General features: G+C 36.5%; 1 protein-coding gene across 9 annotated transcripts in view; it reads right to left on the reverse strand.

Moving 5' to 3' along the window:
• Positions 1-19,096, reverse strand: part of Sgce (sarcoglycan epsilon) — a 74,744-nt gene extending 55,648 nt beyond the window's left edge. For 5 of the 9 annotated variants that reach the window (XM_069996518.1, XM_069996516.1, XM_069996517.1 and 2 more), the window contains exon 1: positions 18,938-19,096. In XM_069996518.1, the coding sequence (XP_069852619.1) occupies positions 18,938-19,046 (109 nt within the window). In that variant the 5' untranslated portion in view covers positions 19,047-19,096. Of the gene's footprint in view, positions 1-3,961; positions 4,070-18,937 lie in introns of all 9 variants that reach the window. The other 4 variants (XM_069996514.1, XM_069996512.1, XM_069996513.1 and 1 more) reach the window with 1 other exon arrangement.
• Between the last annotated feature and the right edge of the window lie 96 nt (positions 19,097-19,192).

Below are 19,192 nucleotides of genomic sequence, written 5' to 3' on the forward strand. Positions count from 1 at the left end.
CTTCCTTTCATAAATGTCAACGGAAAAAAGTTGTATACCATTCAATAAATGATCAACAAAACACTGGTCTCACTGAATGCTGAAAAGTTGAAAGGCATTGCTGAGGTCATCCTGACTAGACATGCAAATATGCAGATAAGATTATTACTTCCGGGTTGGGAAGGTGGCTCAGTGGTAGAGCGCTTGCCTTGCATGCTCGAAGCCCTGGGTTCGATTCCTCAGCACCACATAAGCAAAAAGAAAAAAGCTTGAAGTGGCGCTGTGGCTCAAGTGGTAGAGCGCTAGCCTTGAGCTGAAGAGCTGAGGGACAGCACCCACGCCCAGAGTTCAGGCCCCACGACCGGACCCCCCCCCAAAAAAAGATTATTACTTCCTACCCAGAAAAGGTCCGAGTGTCTTGATCAACCTAGAATTCCTAATCATCACTACCAGACAGACTTGGCATGTGTTTACTCTCCAGAGGATCATTCCTCCATTTTATTGAAGTTGACAATTCAACCCAAAAGGACTAACCAAGTCATTCAATCCTAAGCAATACCTCAAGCCTAGCAAAAACCAGTTCTTGAACCAGGTAGTCAAGTCATTCATTGATTTGAAAATAAAAGAAAGTATATTTGATGGTTATACATTCCACTATTGCATACCAGTACAGTAATCTCATGTTACATAACTCTTTTTCAATTATCTCTCCTTTTTTTACATGAAAAGCTAGAATTTCACCAGATAATCCAATTGTATTACTTCATATAGTTATCATAGTATAACTTTACACTGTTTAACTATACACAGTATACCTAAAAAGCATGTGAACTGGCAATCACAATTGCAAAGAAACATGTCTACAAGAATAAGTACATCTGAAGTTTAAAAGAAACATTTCGGCCCACACAGGCAGTTTTACTTGTACATAGTCCACTGAAGTCCTAGAACTCTGTGATCCTTCTCCTGACTTCATCACCCTTCAGAAGCAAAGAAGTACTTTCAACCCTGGGGACATGTTCTGTTCTCTCTAACTCAGGGAATAGTGAGTAGGGGGTGGGAAGAAATTATCTAGTTAGATATTCCCATGTTCCTAACACATTCCTTTGATTGTCAGTAAGCCAAGAAGAAGCTCCTTCAAGGAGGCAGATCAACCTATCTAAACTACATGCTACTTTATTCTCACAAATATTCAGTTAAGGTTTAACATTTATATTGAACATTATTTAAAATTTTTAACACAATCATTGACTTTGCTTTAGTTTCTAAAAAATTTTTTTTAACTAATGAAAGTTGATTAATCTAAGGCTGAGCAATTTTAGAAAGAGGGTTTTTCCAAGTAAGAAAGGAGAATATAAAGATGATTAGGAAAGGAGAATTCAAAGATATTTAAATGAACTCTCTGTATGTGAATGCACACGTACTTCTGTTCATTTATTTCAAGGGCAAATTGAAAATTTCTTCCTAGAAATTTTCTATCCCAGAAAAAAGCAGGAAACTCATAGAGTGCTATTAATGATTTTTTTTGGGGGGGTCTGGTCGTGGGGCCTGAACTCTGGGCCTAGGCGCTGTCCCCTTAAGCTCTTAAGCTCAAGGCTAGCACTCTACCACTTGAGCCACAATGCCACTTCTAGCTTTTTTCCATTTTGCTTATGTAGTGCTGAGGAACTGAACCCAGGGCCTCAGGCATGCAAGGCAAGCGCTCTACCACTGAGCCACCTTCCCAGCCCCTAATGATTTTTATAACACTGAATGTATGTCAAAGTAGAATGATGTCAAAATGTTGGTCCAAGGCTATCAAACTCTTCAGAATCTTATTTACAGAAGAAATACTATCTTACTCTTTTAGTTGAGACTGAGAATATTATTGTAAAAGAAAAATTATGCTAAAAATATAACTGCTAAATCTCTTTTACTATATAAATGTTCTTGTAATCTCTAATGTTCCCTTGAACTTGCTACAAAATGATGACTGAAATTCATAGTCAAGAGCAGAGCATTTGATGCTTGAGCTATCATGTACTATATAGCCTTGCAATACAAAGACACTAGTGCTTGTTACCATTTTTAAAGCTATCAGACAATTTTCTTTACATAATTGGTAAAGCTTAGTGCCTTCTGTACAAGTCATCTTGATAACTCAGAAATATAAATGTGGAATTTATATAGGATGAAGAGACCTGGAAAAGTGAAGAATTTAAAGGACCAAATGAAGAGAAACAGGACATTTGTTTTAAAGCATGACAATTTAAACTGGTTATTCCAATTGATTTGAGGAAGATTGTTCATCTCTAAGAAATGCAATCATTTCTCAGATCTCAAGGAAAAAAATCAGTGTGAAAACCATAAATTTGGGGACATAGGAAGAGATGGGGACTCAGAGATTCTAAAGGATGATCACTAAGAATAGCACCAAATAAGGCCAATTCAGCTAATTATGACAATACTCTTAACAAACTGAACAGGAACAGGAGGAGTATTTTTATAGGGGAAAACAGTTCCAAGTATAAAGGTAAAGACAAGATTTATACATTTTTCAAAGGGTAAGAATTTAGTGTAAAATGCGTAAAGCTGGGAGGAAGTCTCTGAAGATTCTCTCTGTAAGGTCCCAATTTCTGTGGAGATGACAGAGTGTAAGTATGCAGATCATAATACTGAAGGACACGTGAGTCCCATAACTTGAAAAGCGAACTATAGCAAAACAGTAAGAATGGATGTGCCAAGATTGCTGAAGGCTTTTGGCTTGATCAAGCCACCAGTCAAAAAATGAAACAGATGTGATTCCTTTGAAGGGACTAAGGAGAATCCACTGGAAATATCTAAGCAAAGTGTAGAGAATAGAACTATGAGGCTATAGGTTTAGGTTTTGGGACAAGTTCGTCTAGGGATTTTAAAACAAATGTTTGTGATCTTTTCATGGGAAAGTGCTGTTATGAAACACTATTTCTTACTGAAGATATTAACAATGATTGAGTTTGTTTCAAGACATCAGGGAAGGAGATATACTGGGAAACTTTGTTGCACTGTAATACTGATCTGGAGGTAAAAGATTTCAGCTGAAGAGTAATTTGGTACCAGCTATAAAAAGTTAGTTACCTCAACTTAAGGGATGTATGGAAAAAATTAAGTAAGCCAGGAATCACTCCTACAAATACTCAGTAGATTTTATCAGAGAGTAAGGCCATTTTTTCATACAGTATTAATGGTCTTCTTATAAAATTATTTTAACATTATTATTTTTGAAAGACACTTTGGTTGCCCCACTGTTAATGAAACCAGGATACTATTTGGCTGATATTCATGACCACATGTAGCCAAAATTTTAGGGGGAAAGGAGGAAGAATGAAACTGTCTAATCAAGAAATATCAGGTAAAAGTTCGTAATGATAACTGACATTTTGAAAATAACTAATAATTGATTATAAAGTAAGGCTTTCTTACCTTAATAAAATGAATTATTTCAAGGGTCAAGGGCAAATTTATAGACAGGAAATAAAATTTTAGAAAGTCAGTATCAAGTCATTTTTCAAGTAATTTCTTACTAGCAAAACATCAATTTGGTTGTGAACAGAAGTCAACCCAAATCACATAAAATATTTTATGATTTTTCTTCAAAGTTTACATAAATTCTACTTTACAATATTGTTAGTGGTGCTTCTTAATGTTTTTAATACTATACATAAACTGTAATGGCCATATGGGACAATTTTGATAAGTAGTAAGTAGGTAATTGGATAAGGGGCAACATTGGTTAAATCAGGAATGATTTTTAGTTTTTAAAAAAGTACAAAACAGTATCAAAAGAAAATAATAGATTTAAAACACAGGATCATAAGTTTTAGAAGATTAGAAAACCAAAATTTTGTTTTTCAGATTTATTAAACACACATACATACACAACACATGCCTAAAGAATGAACGGAGTATTTGAAGCAGACATTTGACTCCCCAAAGGGGATTTACATATACAACCTAAACTCACCATCTTTCTTCCCAGCAGCCATTTTTCTGCTGATAATAAAACTGTTGGCCTGTTTGGTCTTCCAGTTAACTGTTCCATTTATGCCATCAGCACAGCTTAATAAAAATGCTTTTTAGAATAAAACAAATGCACAAAAAATAAAATTAATGTCAAATTCAAATGACTATCATAGATCATGTACTATTAACTGGGATCAGATCACTTCCAGCCAAACTGTTTAATTCTAGTCAACAAATGTTTGTTGCATGTCACATAGACAAGACATTGTTCCTGGCCCCAAGGAGCTTACAATCTAGGAGAACTAGTAATTTAGGTACAGAGATTCATATTACTAAATACTATGAATACACACAGTGGTGAATAGTCTAAGTGCAACAAGAACAGATCTTGGAGGAAGACAAGAAGGAGGATAAGTCTCTGGCTAAGAATGTTACGTTAAGTAAATTCACAGTTGACTTTGGAAGCATTACACTAGAAGTAACGACTAGGTTTCAGAAATACTACATAGGGCCATTTGTGTAGAGGAGCAGAAAATCTGTGGGAACTAAAGAGGAAAAAAAGGTGGCACCAGTTACAAAGCACCAAGGAAATACACTGACAATACTTTTTTCACAATATACACTGACAGGTTAAAGGAGAATCAAAGATGGCTTTGAATTTTTGACATAGAACAAACAAAATACAATATATTATCCCAGAAGAGGGGTCAGCTTCAAGAAAAAGATATGAATTTAATTAGGGTTATGTTAAATTTAGGACACTAGCTAGGCATCCAGGTGAAACCATCTAAGAAGATGGGAATAGAGCTATGCTTCAAAAGGGAATACAACAGAGCCCTCATTGAAATTGTTGTGCCAAAGAAATGACTTCAAAAGCTGAACTCTCAGTGCAATTCCCTAGAGACACTATGTACCCAGCTAGTACAGCTGTGCCCTTCATGTACAAAGTAATCTCAAGTATATACACATTTATCTTGCAGATCCATTCATTCTGCTCCTCATTATCCAAACTGTTAATCATACTTCTTACTCTCTGAGTTTCTTTCCTTACCTTTCAGATTGCATATTTCTGTGTAACATTTTTCTTACAACATTGGCTTTCCATCCTATTCTCCATTCCTCCAACTGTCCCAGTTAAATTTCTCCTGGCTCAGGATAGCCTCAAAATCTCCTAGGTCTTATCTCATAGATTTGTTCTAATTTCTAGACCTAAAATGTAGTAATAAAGAGTGCATAAACAGCAGAAGGGACAAGTAAATGCAGAAATGCATTAATAAACATACTTGCACAGAAAAAGCCAAAAATTATTCAGCAAAGAAGCAAGAGGTGGTCAGAAAAGAGGACCACTGATTCTATAGTCACAAATGCCAGTGGAAGAGAGAGGGCAAAGAGAGTGAGATCAACATCTTTACTTACTGCAAAATGATAAAAGGTGAAGGGATCTTAGGGGGGAAAACATGCTGGATTTGGGAAGGAAAAAACGTTACTGGTAGCTTGTTGAATATGGAGTTTCAATGAAGTACTGACAGAAGCAAAATTATAAAAAGTCACTATGTGGATGCTAATACTCGGAGCACAGGGATCAAATGATAGACTGAGGAGGAGCAAGGCAGAAATAAGAGTTTGTACAGCATAGGAAAACTTAGATTTTTGTACATAAATTCTAGAAAAGCTGTGTATAGAGAGAAAAAGATAAAAGATAAAGAAAAGGAGCCTAACTAATGGAACACCACTCCCCCCAAAAACAAAATGGGTCATACCAAACATAAACACGACAAAAAAAAAAAGGTTGCATGTATTAGAAAGTAGAGACAAGTGAAGATAGAAACATTATTTAGTGGAACACAGCAAAGTTAATGTTAAAAGTGCTGCCTACTTTACTTTAATAAATCAGATTTATTTTCAAATTGAATTTTCAGTAGAACTATGAACTTACACTAAATGAGAAATGTCAAGTTCTCTTCTAAAGTGAAAAAAATCAAATCCCAGGTTATTAAAAACAAACACAAACAAAGCATCAGGTGATTTATTTCACTGATAATGAGATGTAGAAATCAATGATCCTAGCACCCCCAACAAAAGACCTGTTTAATTGATACTCAGTTTTTAAACTGTGTAACCTCAAGTATAGTAGCTTTATCTATTAAATGACCAATCATATGAATGAGTTGATTAATAAATGGTTGACTCATTTAATAGCTGAAAGTATTCAATGATTGAAATCTAATGAAAAATAGAGTAGCCATTTGCTAGTACTTTCAGCTAACACAACATCAGAAATGTTATCTTCTAGGCTTCTCTTGAGTTTTGGGTTCCAAAAGTAACAAGTTGGTGATACAAAAATCACCTGTGTACTTCATAAAGACACATATTCACATGTACCCTCCAAAGGTAGATGATAAATGTGGACACATATTCATGGAGTCTAGATAGGTGAGTTACACAATTTCATCAGGTGATTCTCACTCACAACTATGAATTCTAAAATATCTACACAACACAAAGCCATCAAATATTTTTCTGGTTCACTTACATGTAGCAAAGGTAAGGCTGACCTTAGGACTGACATTCCTATCCTCCCACCTTCAACTGCTCTACACAAACAGCCAACATGTGACGATGAGCAAATTGCTACCAGACAGCAGGAAAGCCCAACCTAGGAGAGACAGGAGGGAGTGGCCAAATTCTTCCTGACAATTTTCCAAAAATCAAGATTTACAGGGATCAGACAAGTTACATTTAGATTTAACAGTTTCATATCATCACATCCTGAGCAAGGTGCTTTTATGCTATTGTCTAATTCAATCCTTACAAGACCAAACTAATCTATTGGCATAATTGATGATTATAGAAGCCTTATCCTAAAGTGAAAAGAAGGAAGTCCTGCAAGCAAGCAGACATCCGTCCTGGGCTCTTCAGTTCTGTGGACTCGATAGAGAATCATCATAAAGATTGAATACATATTGTTGTACTATCCTAGTTCTGTATAAGGACAGTCTAGTTGGCTTGTGCAGGATTTAAAACACACATCTGACAGATGTCTCAATTTTTTTTTTAGAAAATAAGGCAGGGTAAAATAGTTTTAAAACATCTCAAGTAATAATAAATAACTTGCTTCAAGCAAGTTCATTTTTTTTGAAGTTCACATTGATTCATATAAAGCCTGACTGCCCACAGGAAGACTGAAATCCAATAAATCTAAATAAAAGGATAAGTTTTTATGGCTCTACTCACCAGGCAATGTTACTAAAGGCACGGCACAGTGTAATGGATAATGTGTCAACTTAACCATTCAAATCTTATACTGTGTGAGAAAAATTTCAATAATATGGAAATAATTATTTGTTTTTAATTGTGCCTAGGATCATGGATATATTTCATTAACTTTCTGTATAGAAATTATTGTAATTGGTACAGTGACAAATAGACAACGTTACTAAGAAAAACTAGTTGTTTTTTTTCAATTAGGGAAGGACTAATGCACTTTTCCCTATAAGAACAAATTTCCTTACAGTGAAAGAATATGACTCAATTTTTAAAATATTTGTCCTGTGTATATCTTATCAGATTACACCTTATGCATAAGGAAATGTCAACCTGACCTGGTTCTTGGATTAAATCCAAAGAAAATGGAGCATCTTCAGAATCTTAAAAGGAAGAGAAAGAACCTTACTGAATTCACCAGTTTGTAATTATGCATGCTGCATTTATACCTGAGTGAATTTTGCTCTAATTCATAAATGCAAAAGCAAAAACAAATAAACAAACCACCATGTGTCCTGCATTTACACTGGTCTTACTAAGAAAACATTCACATGATTTACTGGGGTATCACTGTACACAATTTAACCAACTTTTCAATGCTTCCTCTCCAAAATAAACAAAGCTTACTAAAAGAACGCTGAGGTGGCTGGCATGGCCTCAAGTTCCCTAGAAACCATACCATAGCTAAAGTTTGTCTTAAGCTTCTGTGATTCATTTCAAGTCTTGTGGCAGCATGACTACATTTCATGTGGCTTGGGGCAAGCACTCTTGGAAGAGATATTAGTCTTTCATAAACCTGAATAATTTGCAGACCGGGGGAGGAGAGGGGTGCTTTTTAATAAAAGCAATTGAAGAGCTATGAATAGTGACTGATTGCTGATGAGCTAATCAGAATGTCAAGGGATAGAAATAATAAATAACTTGCTCAGACATCACTGTCCAAGTAAACAGCAGGATATGCCAAATGGAATTTAATCTGATTAACACACTCACCTTAGAACCAAACTGTCAAATCTTTCTCTGTCCACTGCCTTCATTTATCTCTTTTTATATTCTACTTTAAGAGAAACGAACAATTGACTTTGTTTTTAGAAGTTGGCTGCGCAGTTAGCATTTCCCAAATTCTCTTCCATTTTCTGTCATCCCCTACAAATGGCTGGATTGCTCCATTCCTTCTAGATTCTTTCTTTCCCTTCCTTTATGCAACTTTCCTTATTTTTTTAAAAAACTTTTCTCATGTTAACAATGTATTCATATTTTTCTCTCATATTTCCCTCATATTCATATTTTTCTCTTTTGTTACAAAAGTAATTGACCATTACTTCTTATCATTAGTCACCATGTTTTGAGTGCTAAGTGTTGCATATTATTGGTTTTATTCCTATTAACAAATTTCATCCTTTTATTAACAATCTGAAGTAGGTATTGTTAGTTCCATTTTGCAATGAGGATAAGAAGTCTTAGGAAATTATATACCATACCATGGACAATGTGTTTAGTTAGTAGCAGAGTTGGATTCTGAAGCCATTTTGTGGCTGACTATATCATCTTCTCTATCTCTACTGGTAAATAGTTAAATAAAAAATGCAACTTGTAAACCATGTATTTTTTTGTAATTTGAGATACCATTATTATTATTATTATTATTATTATTATTATTATTATTATTATTATTATTACTATTATTAGAGTATCATCTTCATCTATTTCAGTCTGTGGTAAAAATATACTGTCCAACAGCTGACTTAGAAAAAGCAACCAACACGGCATCCTACTGCAGTGCAGTAGAAATTAACCAAATGCATGCAAAAACAAAACACAAGACAATTCATGGAGAAAAAAATGGTAAAACATTAGTAAAATCTATGGGGAAATAAAACTTTCCTGAGTACTGTCCACTACAACTACTGACAGATACCATGAAAAATGTATTTCAAAAAGAAGTAACAAGAAGACTTCAAGAATGTAAGAAGAAACAGCTTCCAAAGAGTTAAAACAGAAAAGTCTAGCAGGGAAGAATATAAGTTTATTTAATAAAAATTCTGAGGACTTTATAATTTTTCTAGCAAAATAGAATTAAGGTGCATAAGACTTCCAAGTAAAGTAAAATTGTGGAGAAAGCAGAGATTACTATCTGAAGGCAAAGTGTCTGAGTTTAAATTCCAATTTTTATCCTTTGGGCAAGTTTGTATACACTTCTGCCTCGATTTTCTCATCTGTAGGGAGACAGTAGTATTCACATCAGAGAGGCATTAAATGAGATAATATCTTGAAAACTTCTAGAAAACTGCTTAAGATATAGTGACATCCCTAAAGGATGGATCTATTATATTTAACAAATTGAAGAATTACTAATTTGAGGAAAAATTGGAATTTCTTTAAATATGACTTAAAAGAATAAATCTTCAAATAAAAATTTGAAGCTGGCATTACGTGTCACTCTTCGTAATCATTACACATGAAAATGGTAATATTTCTATGGCAAAATGAAACAAACATTAGAAGCTCCCTGGTAGCAGCATGAGGCTCCAACCATACCAAACTCGATCATATCCACAGCCTGCAGAAGGACTGAGAAGACCACATCTTCTGCATTGAGACAACACACACTAGTTAGGAGCTACAATTCAACCTTTTTGAAGAAAACCAGTTACTACTAGAACTCTGATATTCCCACTCTGTTAACTGCTCTTACACTCTTAGGTATTCATTCTGAAAAAAAAATAATGCCACCAACGTAATAAAAATGCAGTGTGCACAACACTCAATTTTGCACTACATTATAATTTAAAAAACTGAATGAAAAATTATATGCCCCATATAGGACATATTTATTTAACAGAACAGTTAATGGAGAAGGGATGGGAACTTATTTCTCTAGTTAGTCTTCAGTCCTTTGCTCAAATAGCTGGGGAAGAAGTTTGAGTTTTTTTCCTCCCAGAAACGTAACTGTCTATCACAGAAATAAAATAGAAGTACCAGTGGGATCTTTAATAAAAAGGACATATAATATATGCAGCAACCACCTATATCATTAAAATGTGATGGCATACTCACAAAATGTGGGGTAGTTTTACTGTTAATAAAATTAGTGAAAAGCAGAATAGAAAACAGTATATATTCTTTGAAACCTAGCGTAATAGTGCAATCTAGTGGAAAAAAAATAAAAAGCAGTGTTCAGATGAGCTACTGAATTAAGGAAGTAGAACTGTTGGTAAAGGAAACATTTCCGTTCAAACTAAAATATAAAATAATACCTACATGACCTTTCCAATTGTAAAAAAGAGCTAAAAATGAAATATTCTCTCATTAGATGTTTAAGCTATCATTAATTTTCTTTACCATAGAAACCATGCATTCTAGTTGTAATTTCCACAATATAATCTGGGAGGTATAAACTATGAAAGTGCTCTCTCACATCTGCATTGTCCTGACACCAAAACCACTGCCCGTGGTTAATAATCTTTGCATCTTTCTATTCTAGGCATATGCAACACATATTTGTTCACAGGCATACACACACCATGCTTTACATGATTCACACTGTTTTCACTTAAATATATCTTAAACCCGTTTAAGAGATTATTAGATTTTAAGATTGTATCGCTTTCTGTTGTCCATCTCAATCATAATTTATTTACTATCACCTTCAACTCAGCCTGACCAGATTAAGATTGGAGATTGTTTTCTTATAAAATCGGATCCTTTTTCAGCCTGTGAATAGCATTAAACTTATTTTCACGTAGATTAGAGATATCTAAAAATCACCCTTGACATCTCCCCCTAGTAAACTCGATGGCAAATAAAATCCAATATCTTCTGTTAATTTTACTCCTTAAAATGTTCCTCCTGACTTTATTTCTCTGTTACCCTCATAACCCACAATGTCACCATCTCTATCTTAGCTCAGAGTAGCCTTCAAACTGGTCAGCTGCAATCTCTTCAGACTCCAACCTTTTCTACTCAAAGCAGCAAAAGTACTCTTTTTGAAATGCAAATCCAATCTTGAAGACTTCCCAGCGGTCTTAGCATAAAGATGGAACTGGTAAGGTGGTCTACGAGGTACTGCACGATTTGCTCCTTGACCTCTCTAACCCCATTTCACATTGTCTTCCTCTTTCTTTTTCTCTTCACTGGATTTCATCCTCACTGGATTTCTTCCAGCACTTTTTATTTGACATGCTCTACCTGCCCCAGAGCCCCTGCAGAGCAGTTCTTTTTGCCCCAATATACCTTCCCCCTTTACCTCACTAATATTTACACATCCTTCACATCTGAGTGCTTCCACAGAAAATGCTTCCTAAACTCCCAATTCCACTCTGGTAAAATCACACCACAAGTTCTAATCATGTTTGTAGCACTTAGCATAGTTCTAAGAGTACATTTACATCTGTAATAGTTTAATTAATCTTCACAAAGATTAGTCTGGAAAATATATTTGATATTGTCAATATCACTCCTGTAAAAAGTTCTATGAAGACAGGAGCCATATATCCCCTAGCATCTAACACAGGATCTCAAAAACAATCTCTCCAAAAAGACATAAATAAAATGAAATGATTCATAAAGATGACTGATATTTTTCCAGTTTTTCATTATTGCTATCAATACTACAATAAACATCCTTAACTATATCTTTGAACACTGTCATTAGTTTATCTATAAACTAGATTTCCAGAAGGAAAATGACTAGGCACAAAATAATATGCCTTTCAAATTTGATAAGACACGTAGCAACCTTTTCTCTGCAGTCCCCGTCTCTGATTAGAATCAGCTCCGCAGCTACAGAAAATAAAAGATGTCAAAGGTACTATGTTGATTAACTGTTGCATAGGGAAGAAAATCTGGTATCATTTTACCACATAGTGAGAAACATTCACTAATTTGTTAAGGAGGAAAAACATGCATCTTTGGGGATATTTTTTTCTTTTCTTTTACATCCAGAGCCAAAGGATCAACTATATGCTTCTATGACTTATCTTAAAGAAACAGAGAACTGAAAATTTTAATTTTCACTACTATACGAAAAGTGACTAAGATCTCTTCTTTCAGTGTGCCAGTGAATCCCCAAGTCTCTATAATAATCAAAGTGGTGATCAAATGAATGAGTGAAAAGCTAAAGAATGGGCAGGAATTTACACCAACGTTGCTGCCTAACTCCTAAACATTTTTTTTTTAAATAAGCAGGTTCCATTTGTCAGAAAAGAAAGTCTGTCTTTCTGTCTTTCTATGTCATAGCAGATGCTGTGGCGATTCCCGTGGCACAGGCTGGCCAAGGATCTGTTCTAAAGATCTGATTAGTCTAAGGTAATTAGATAGAAAGTGAGATGTGCTAAAGACGAGTGATTTTTAAATAATAAAATGCATGTGAATCACTATTGTATAAACAATGTTACAATCTTAGAGGAGGATACAAAAAAAATTAGAATGTTATCAGAATGACCCAAGAGGGAGAAAACACACACACACACACACACACACACACACACACACTTCGGCTTTTACTAACGCATTAATGTATTTGTGACTATAACAATAATCATGCCAGCAACAAATATTTTGAATCCACTATATATCTCTCAATAACTTCCTTATATTTTAAAACTTAAAAGATAGGGGATTATTACACAGGAGAACATTCAAGCAATGATAAGTAGCCACATGCCCATCAGGTACGTGTTGACAAGCCAGAACCTCACTTTTGAGTATTTCTCCCTGGGAAATATGAACTCAGCCCAAGAATGCCTGTGGCATCTCCAACAACTGAACAACTGGGAAGCCAGCCATGCAGGTTGCCGTGTGTATTTATTACAACCTCACATAAGTGCCTGGCACTTTTACAGAAAGGTCAAATAAAAACATGAGAAAGTTCTTCTAATTAAAAATTCACTTCACAGAGTCAGAGGAAGAATAACTCAAATTCTGACCCCACAACTGGAATGAATGAGAAGGTCACTTCACAGAGTCAGAGACAGAATAACTCAAATTCTGACTCAACAATTGGAATGAATGAGAAAGTTCTGGATGTACGGCTGGAGTAAACGCAGCAGGAAAATAGTTGGTTTGAAAAGATGACAGAATTGTGAATTGTTTCTCCCTTCCTCATACTTCTCATCTAAGTCCCCCTAGTGTGCAAGGCTCTGGGGCATAAAACGCAGTCAGATGTGCTGCACAGAAAGGGCGTCCATCCTCTGCAGATTCATTTTTTAATTTAAAAAATTATATTTAAGTAGATGTGCAAAGGAGTTATCATTCAACAAATCAGTTTATGAATGCAGTGCATTTGATCTATGTCACCCCTTTGCGCAAACATGTTTTCAAAGTTAGCTATGACAATCAAAATAACAATCAGGAGTCAGATGGAGAGACAAGAAGAAAAAAATGCTGCTTTAAGTCATGTTTGAGACATTAAGAAAATGTCCCTGGGGCAGTCAGAAACCAGGCTCCTCTGTAAGTTAAGGGAGCACTGGGGTAGAAGCTACTTTTAATAAGAAGGTTGGTTTTTTGCTATTAAAAAGAAATTGTAATTCTATTACAAGGAGACCTTCTATCAATCACAGAGAAGCAGATTAATGAAAGGAGAACTAACACCCCCCACTCCCCTTTCAATCATTTTCCTCTTGGGAAGAGGCAGTCAAGCATACTGAGCTGTCCCTGTCCAGCGGCAAGCATCTAGCCTGCCCAGTAATTCTATGCACCCCAGAATCCCGCCAGCCACTTTGTCTAAGAAGCCAGATCCCACAGAGAGCAAGAAACACCAGAAATAGTGACCCTGGGAAGCAAGTTAAGATCAGGACGCTTTACAGGGGGAAGGAGGATGGTCTGGGGTCTCAGAATGTATCATTTTCTTCTCAGATTTCCGTATTTGAAATGGAATGGGGGAAAAAAAGAGCATGTGTTTATTTATCCTATTATGGCTATTTTCTATTTGTAAGAGATCAACTTACAACACATAGGATCGGCGTTTTCAGTTTATCAGGAAAAGAAATGTTTCTACCATAAATATCTATGTTGGCCACATGAAATGTTGTTTGTGGAGTTCAAATTAAATATCATGAATAATTCTATAATTTTAAAACAACAGAACAAGTAGATTTTCTTGTTGACTTGCACTAACTGTTAGGAAGGTCTCAAGTGGCAATCTCTCTGTACCTTCTACCCACTGATGCAGGTTCTGCTTTTCAAAGCAAAAGAAGGGAGTTTATGTCTCCTTCTCTGCTCAAGTTGAACACATCCAGACCCTTGGAGGATTCCTCCTATGACAGAATTGCCAGACCCCTCACTGTCCCCACAGACTGTTCTGGAAGTTGTCTAATTTGTCAATGTCTTTCTTTAAATGTGACAGCCAGAAATGGACACACAATCCTACAGATGTGGTTGATTAGAGCAAGGGACAATTAATTGTTGTGACATAAATTATACTATTATCTGAGTCTAACTCTGATTTGAATTTTTTTCCAGGCACATCATGCTGTGGGTTCATTATTAGCTATCTTTTTCCTAAAGAACTGTCAGTATACAAAGGCATCTCTTTTCCTGCACCACCTGTATTATTATGCATTTGCTTTTCACTCTCATCATAGCATTGCACTCTACTTAAAATGGTGTTTAACTGTAAATTCTGTTATCTGTTTATAACAGCCATCCTTTTCTCAGTCATCCATGAATTTTTAAAAGCAAGCTTCTAAGATCTTTGTCCAAATCATCCCCACAAATGTTAAACAAGAAAAGAGCCTGGGCAAAGGTTTGTGACCCTACCAGAGTTACCCCCTGACTCAAACCCAGTAGCCTACACACCTGGCCAGTGCTGGTTCCAGCCTGCCTTCCTCCTAACCATTCTGCTAGTTCATATACCATTTCTCATGTAAGAGCAGCTTGAAGCCCTGATAATGTCTCCCCTAAAAGCAAGATTGGCTTATTCTTCAAAACGAAGTGCAAAAGATCTACACTATTAAAATTATGATTCTATCCAAAGATGCACACGTGCAGAGCAGGGTGAAATATGGAAGGGAAGGTGCATCCCTGAAAATGTGTGTTCTAATGTCCAGTTGTATAGACTACAGGTGTTTGTTGTCTAAATTCAATATGGTCTTTAATATAGTTTACCTTGTTTAAAAATTTTTAAATGAGAAATTATGAAGAGAGTTTTGGGTTTGGAAGAAATCCATATGAAATAGCTTTACGAGGACTGAAAGCCCATCTGCTCCATCAACCTGAAAACTCTAAGCAGAAAAAGTCTGTCGAAATGACTTGTTGATCTCCAGAAGCACTGGCTGCTTCTTCCTTCTCTACCTCTCTCGCTCCCTTTTTTAAGTTTGCATTGCTATTTTAGATTTAATATTTCTTGACATTAGGTAGCTAGCAAACTAGAGAACTGGATTCTAAAGTTTAGCAAAAGTCTAGATGGTACTTGTGTCTGTCTGCCTGTCTGTCTCTGTTGGAAAGGTCAGGAAAGCATGGAAGGAAAAAAATCTTTCTGTCAAGCTGTGGACCTAAAGACAGTAAAGTGTAAAGCTTCCTTCTTAGTCCAGAAATCGCAAAAGGACACATAAACCATATCATCTATTTACCTAGAATCATTTTTACACTGCGAGAAGGGAACAAGACAAATGATAAAAGTGTGCACGTGGACATTTAGAATAGAGAATAAGCAGGGTGAATTTTAAGAAAAGGGATCACATAGAGTAAGTGTGGACAACTAATTTTTTTTTAAAAAGAAACAAAGTGTTCAATTATTTTTGGAGAAAATGAAATCTGAAATGCTGAATCCATCAAGGTCACAGCCAGAATATTTAACTTGAGATTTTTTTTTAACAAGATAGTATTTCTTCACCACTTCAGTATTTTGTTTACAGGATGACTGTCATCAATGGAAAACCGACGTTAGAAACAGGGCACAGTTATCTCTTTGAGGTTATCTCTAACTATTTTTTATGGTGTTTTCCTGATGATTTTCAAAGTCTGTGAGACAAGTGAAAATTCCACTTGGCTTAGATACACAATTTGCTCACCATGCCAAAAGTCATGTTCAATAAGTAAGGTAAATCAACAACTGTTAGATTTATGGCAGAGTTATAAATATGGATAAAATGAACAATAAAAATTCCAGTTACTATCTGACAATTGAAAACTCTACTTTATTTAGAAATTATTTTCCCCTGCCACATTAGAAATTAAGTCAAATGCAGGTGGTATGTCAGCACTACAGCAAACTATCCTTTAAAAATGAATAAACTGTCCAGTTGTGATTTGACATGAGAAAATCCTATTCTGTTTGGAAATACAATTTTCCTACCTCTCTAAAATATAAACTAAATACATGAAATAAATCAATATCTTCATAAATATATGGCAAATTGTCATTACAAAAGGTTAAATGTCCAAACAGACGGACTACTAATATTTGAAAATGAAAATTCCACTTTGTATTCAAATACAATTTTCCCACTATATTGGAAGTTAAACACAGGTGATAAAGCAAGAGCTTGTTAAAGCCAGAATACATTGTCTGAGCACAAAGCCCGGCTATCATTTGGTAAATTAAATAACGTATACTAGCACTTATTTTGCTTTATATTTAACCTTCTATAAACGGGGAAGAAAACAGTCAACATTGGGAACAAACATTTGAGAAAAACCTAGAATTCACTTAGACACTATATGTCAAATCAGTAGTTAGAGTTCCTATCTACTAATAGCTGTTTGGTTTTCAAGTTGTTTTTGTTGTTTTAATGAACACACAAAAAAATCTGAAGTGTCTCTTAATATCTGTTAATTTTTTATATTTTTTGTAGTTTCAGAGAGCAAAAAGGGTTATCTACACTAGTTCTCTATCGATATTGTTTTTTCCCCTTTAAACATCATTTTCTAAGTAAAGTTTTTTTTCATATGTAGAGGAATAATCTTAAAATACCAAGGAACTATACACCAAAGTGATAACTAAGTATATATGTTATAATTGTGAGAGGAAATTCTACAGTTTTCTTCTAAATATTTATGTGCTGAGGTTGTTCATTTAAATTTTTAAGCAAAAAATTAATTTATTTCCAAAGAAAACTGAAATTTTGAAATGTAAAGCCTAATTAGAAAGAAAACAAGTGGGCTACATTTTTAGTTTTTAAAGGTATATCCCAATAAAATATATTTTTTAGCTATCTACATAAACATAGACCAAGTCTGACATACCAGACTATAATTTGACCGGCATCTTTGCAGCGTGAAGAGATTACAGGTGATCTTGATTTTCTTTACAGTTTGCTGCGGTTTTCTGGAGTTTTAGACAATGGCTTTTATTGTGTTAAAATAGTAATGAAGTCTTGCTTATTGTATTTTTGTTTTTACAAAAAAATTTGTTGAAATTATTAAATCGGTTCAAAGTTTGAAAGTCTTAGGTGGTGGATTGTTAAACTTGAATCTCCCCAACTTGTCATGCACAAAAAGTAAAATTCTCATCTACTCTCAAGGGTAAGATAATCTATAGCCACACTACTAAAACTCATGCTCAGATTTAGTCTTCAGAGAGAAATGTGTTTCATCTGTGCTTTGGAAATCAAATTCAGTTGTAGACAATTTGATTTCCCATTGTAACTTCTATTTCTTTTCACTAAGATTTGCAACAGATTGTCTCCGTTGTCTTAGCGCCTAAGACTCTGAGAAGATTATATGGAAATACTCGTGAAGGTTTTATTTGGCATCCTTCCTCATCAATACCTTAGCGTCCTGTAATTTTCCCTACCGTAAATCACATATACACAGATAACAAAACTATTCTTTGGCATTCACGCAAATGTCTGGGGTCGTATTTTGGCCACCGCTTCAAAGGATGCATTTGCGGCTGCCGTGACTAAACGCATTCTCTGACCCCACAACATTTAGGAGAACGTATTGTGGACGGGAGCGAGCCCAGGTCTCTGCTCAAATCCGGTAACCACCGGCGAAGGGAGCCTCTAAAGCCCGCCAAAGAACCCGGGAAGCACCCACAGCTGTTTCCAATTGTTTTAGCGTTCTCCACGGAGTGCCCTGGTGGGAGCCAGCCAGGCCTTTACAGCATCTCTGGCCCCCAACCCGCGCTGACCCTGACCTGAGCGCCCCGTGTTGGCTCTTGGCATTTCAAGACCCCGTTTTCCTGCTCGGTAAAACCTAAGAAAAACGGGATTTCGGACACCCGAGAAAATGCGCTTAGAAAGAAGTGAGGGCGGGGTTAGGGGGGAACTGGTCTTTTAAATGTGACATTTTAAGGTTTCCCTTCCACCAAATGCAAGAAAAGGAGAAAAAAGACGCATTGTGTAGATCGGGATGACGCTTGACACCCATTTCCTTTGGCCAAGGAATCAAAATCGCGGGGCAACCCCCACCCCCCAAAATGGAGCAATGACCCCCAAATCTTTGCTGCGGGGATCGGGAGCGGTCCAGTACTGGGGGTGGGGGTGGGGGTAAAGGAAATTGGGGATAGAAAATCTGTGCCCGCTAGACAGGGAGGAGCCCAACGGGGGGGGGGTGAAAAAAGAAGGCCAGGGGTCAAGCCTGGAAAGGGACCCACTGGACTCGGGAGGTGGGGTGCGGGGTATCCTGGAGGAAGGGGTTCAGTGGGGCCTCGGGGCATCCAAGAGGCCAGCGCCCGAAGGGCGCGCCCGGGTACCCGGAACCCGAGTGGGGGAGGGGAGGCGGCGGCCTGTTGGCCCCAGGACTTCCAAATCGCGCGCAGGCCACTAACCTGTCAGTAAGAATGTGCCCGTGGTCGCGGGGCTCATCTTGCGTGTCCCCCGACCCTGTCCTGTCCACGCACAGGGGTCTCCCAGCTCCCACCACCGGGGCAATTGCATTCTTGGCCTGGTTAGGCCGGCCGTCCTCGATTCTCCCCTCCCCTCCCTTTCTTTCCTCCCAGCTTGGCCAGTTCAGCTTCAGCATCCTGCACCCCCCTCCCGAACCCCGTGCTCCCCCTAGCGGCGGGCTGCGGAAGCGTGGCCAG

Source organism: Dipodomys merriami, unplaced genomic scaffold (genome assembly GCF_024711535.1).
Source record: "Dipodomys merriami isolate MVZ:Mamm:240054 unplaced genomic scaffold, mDipMer1.0.p SCAF_5, whole genome shotgun sequence".
NCBI classification, from domain to species: Eukaryota; Metazoa; Chordata; class Mammalia; order Rodentia; family Heteromyidae; genus Dipodomys; species Dipodomys merriami.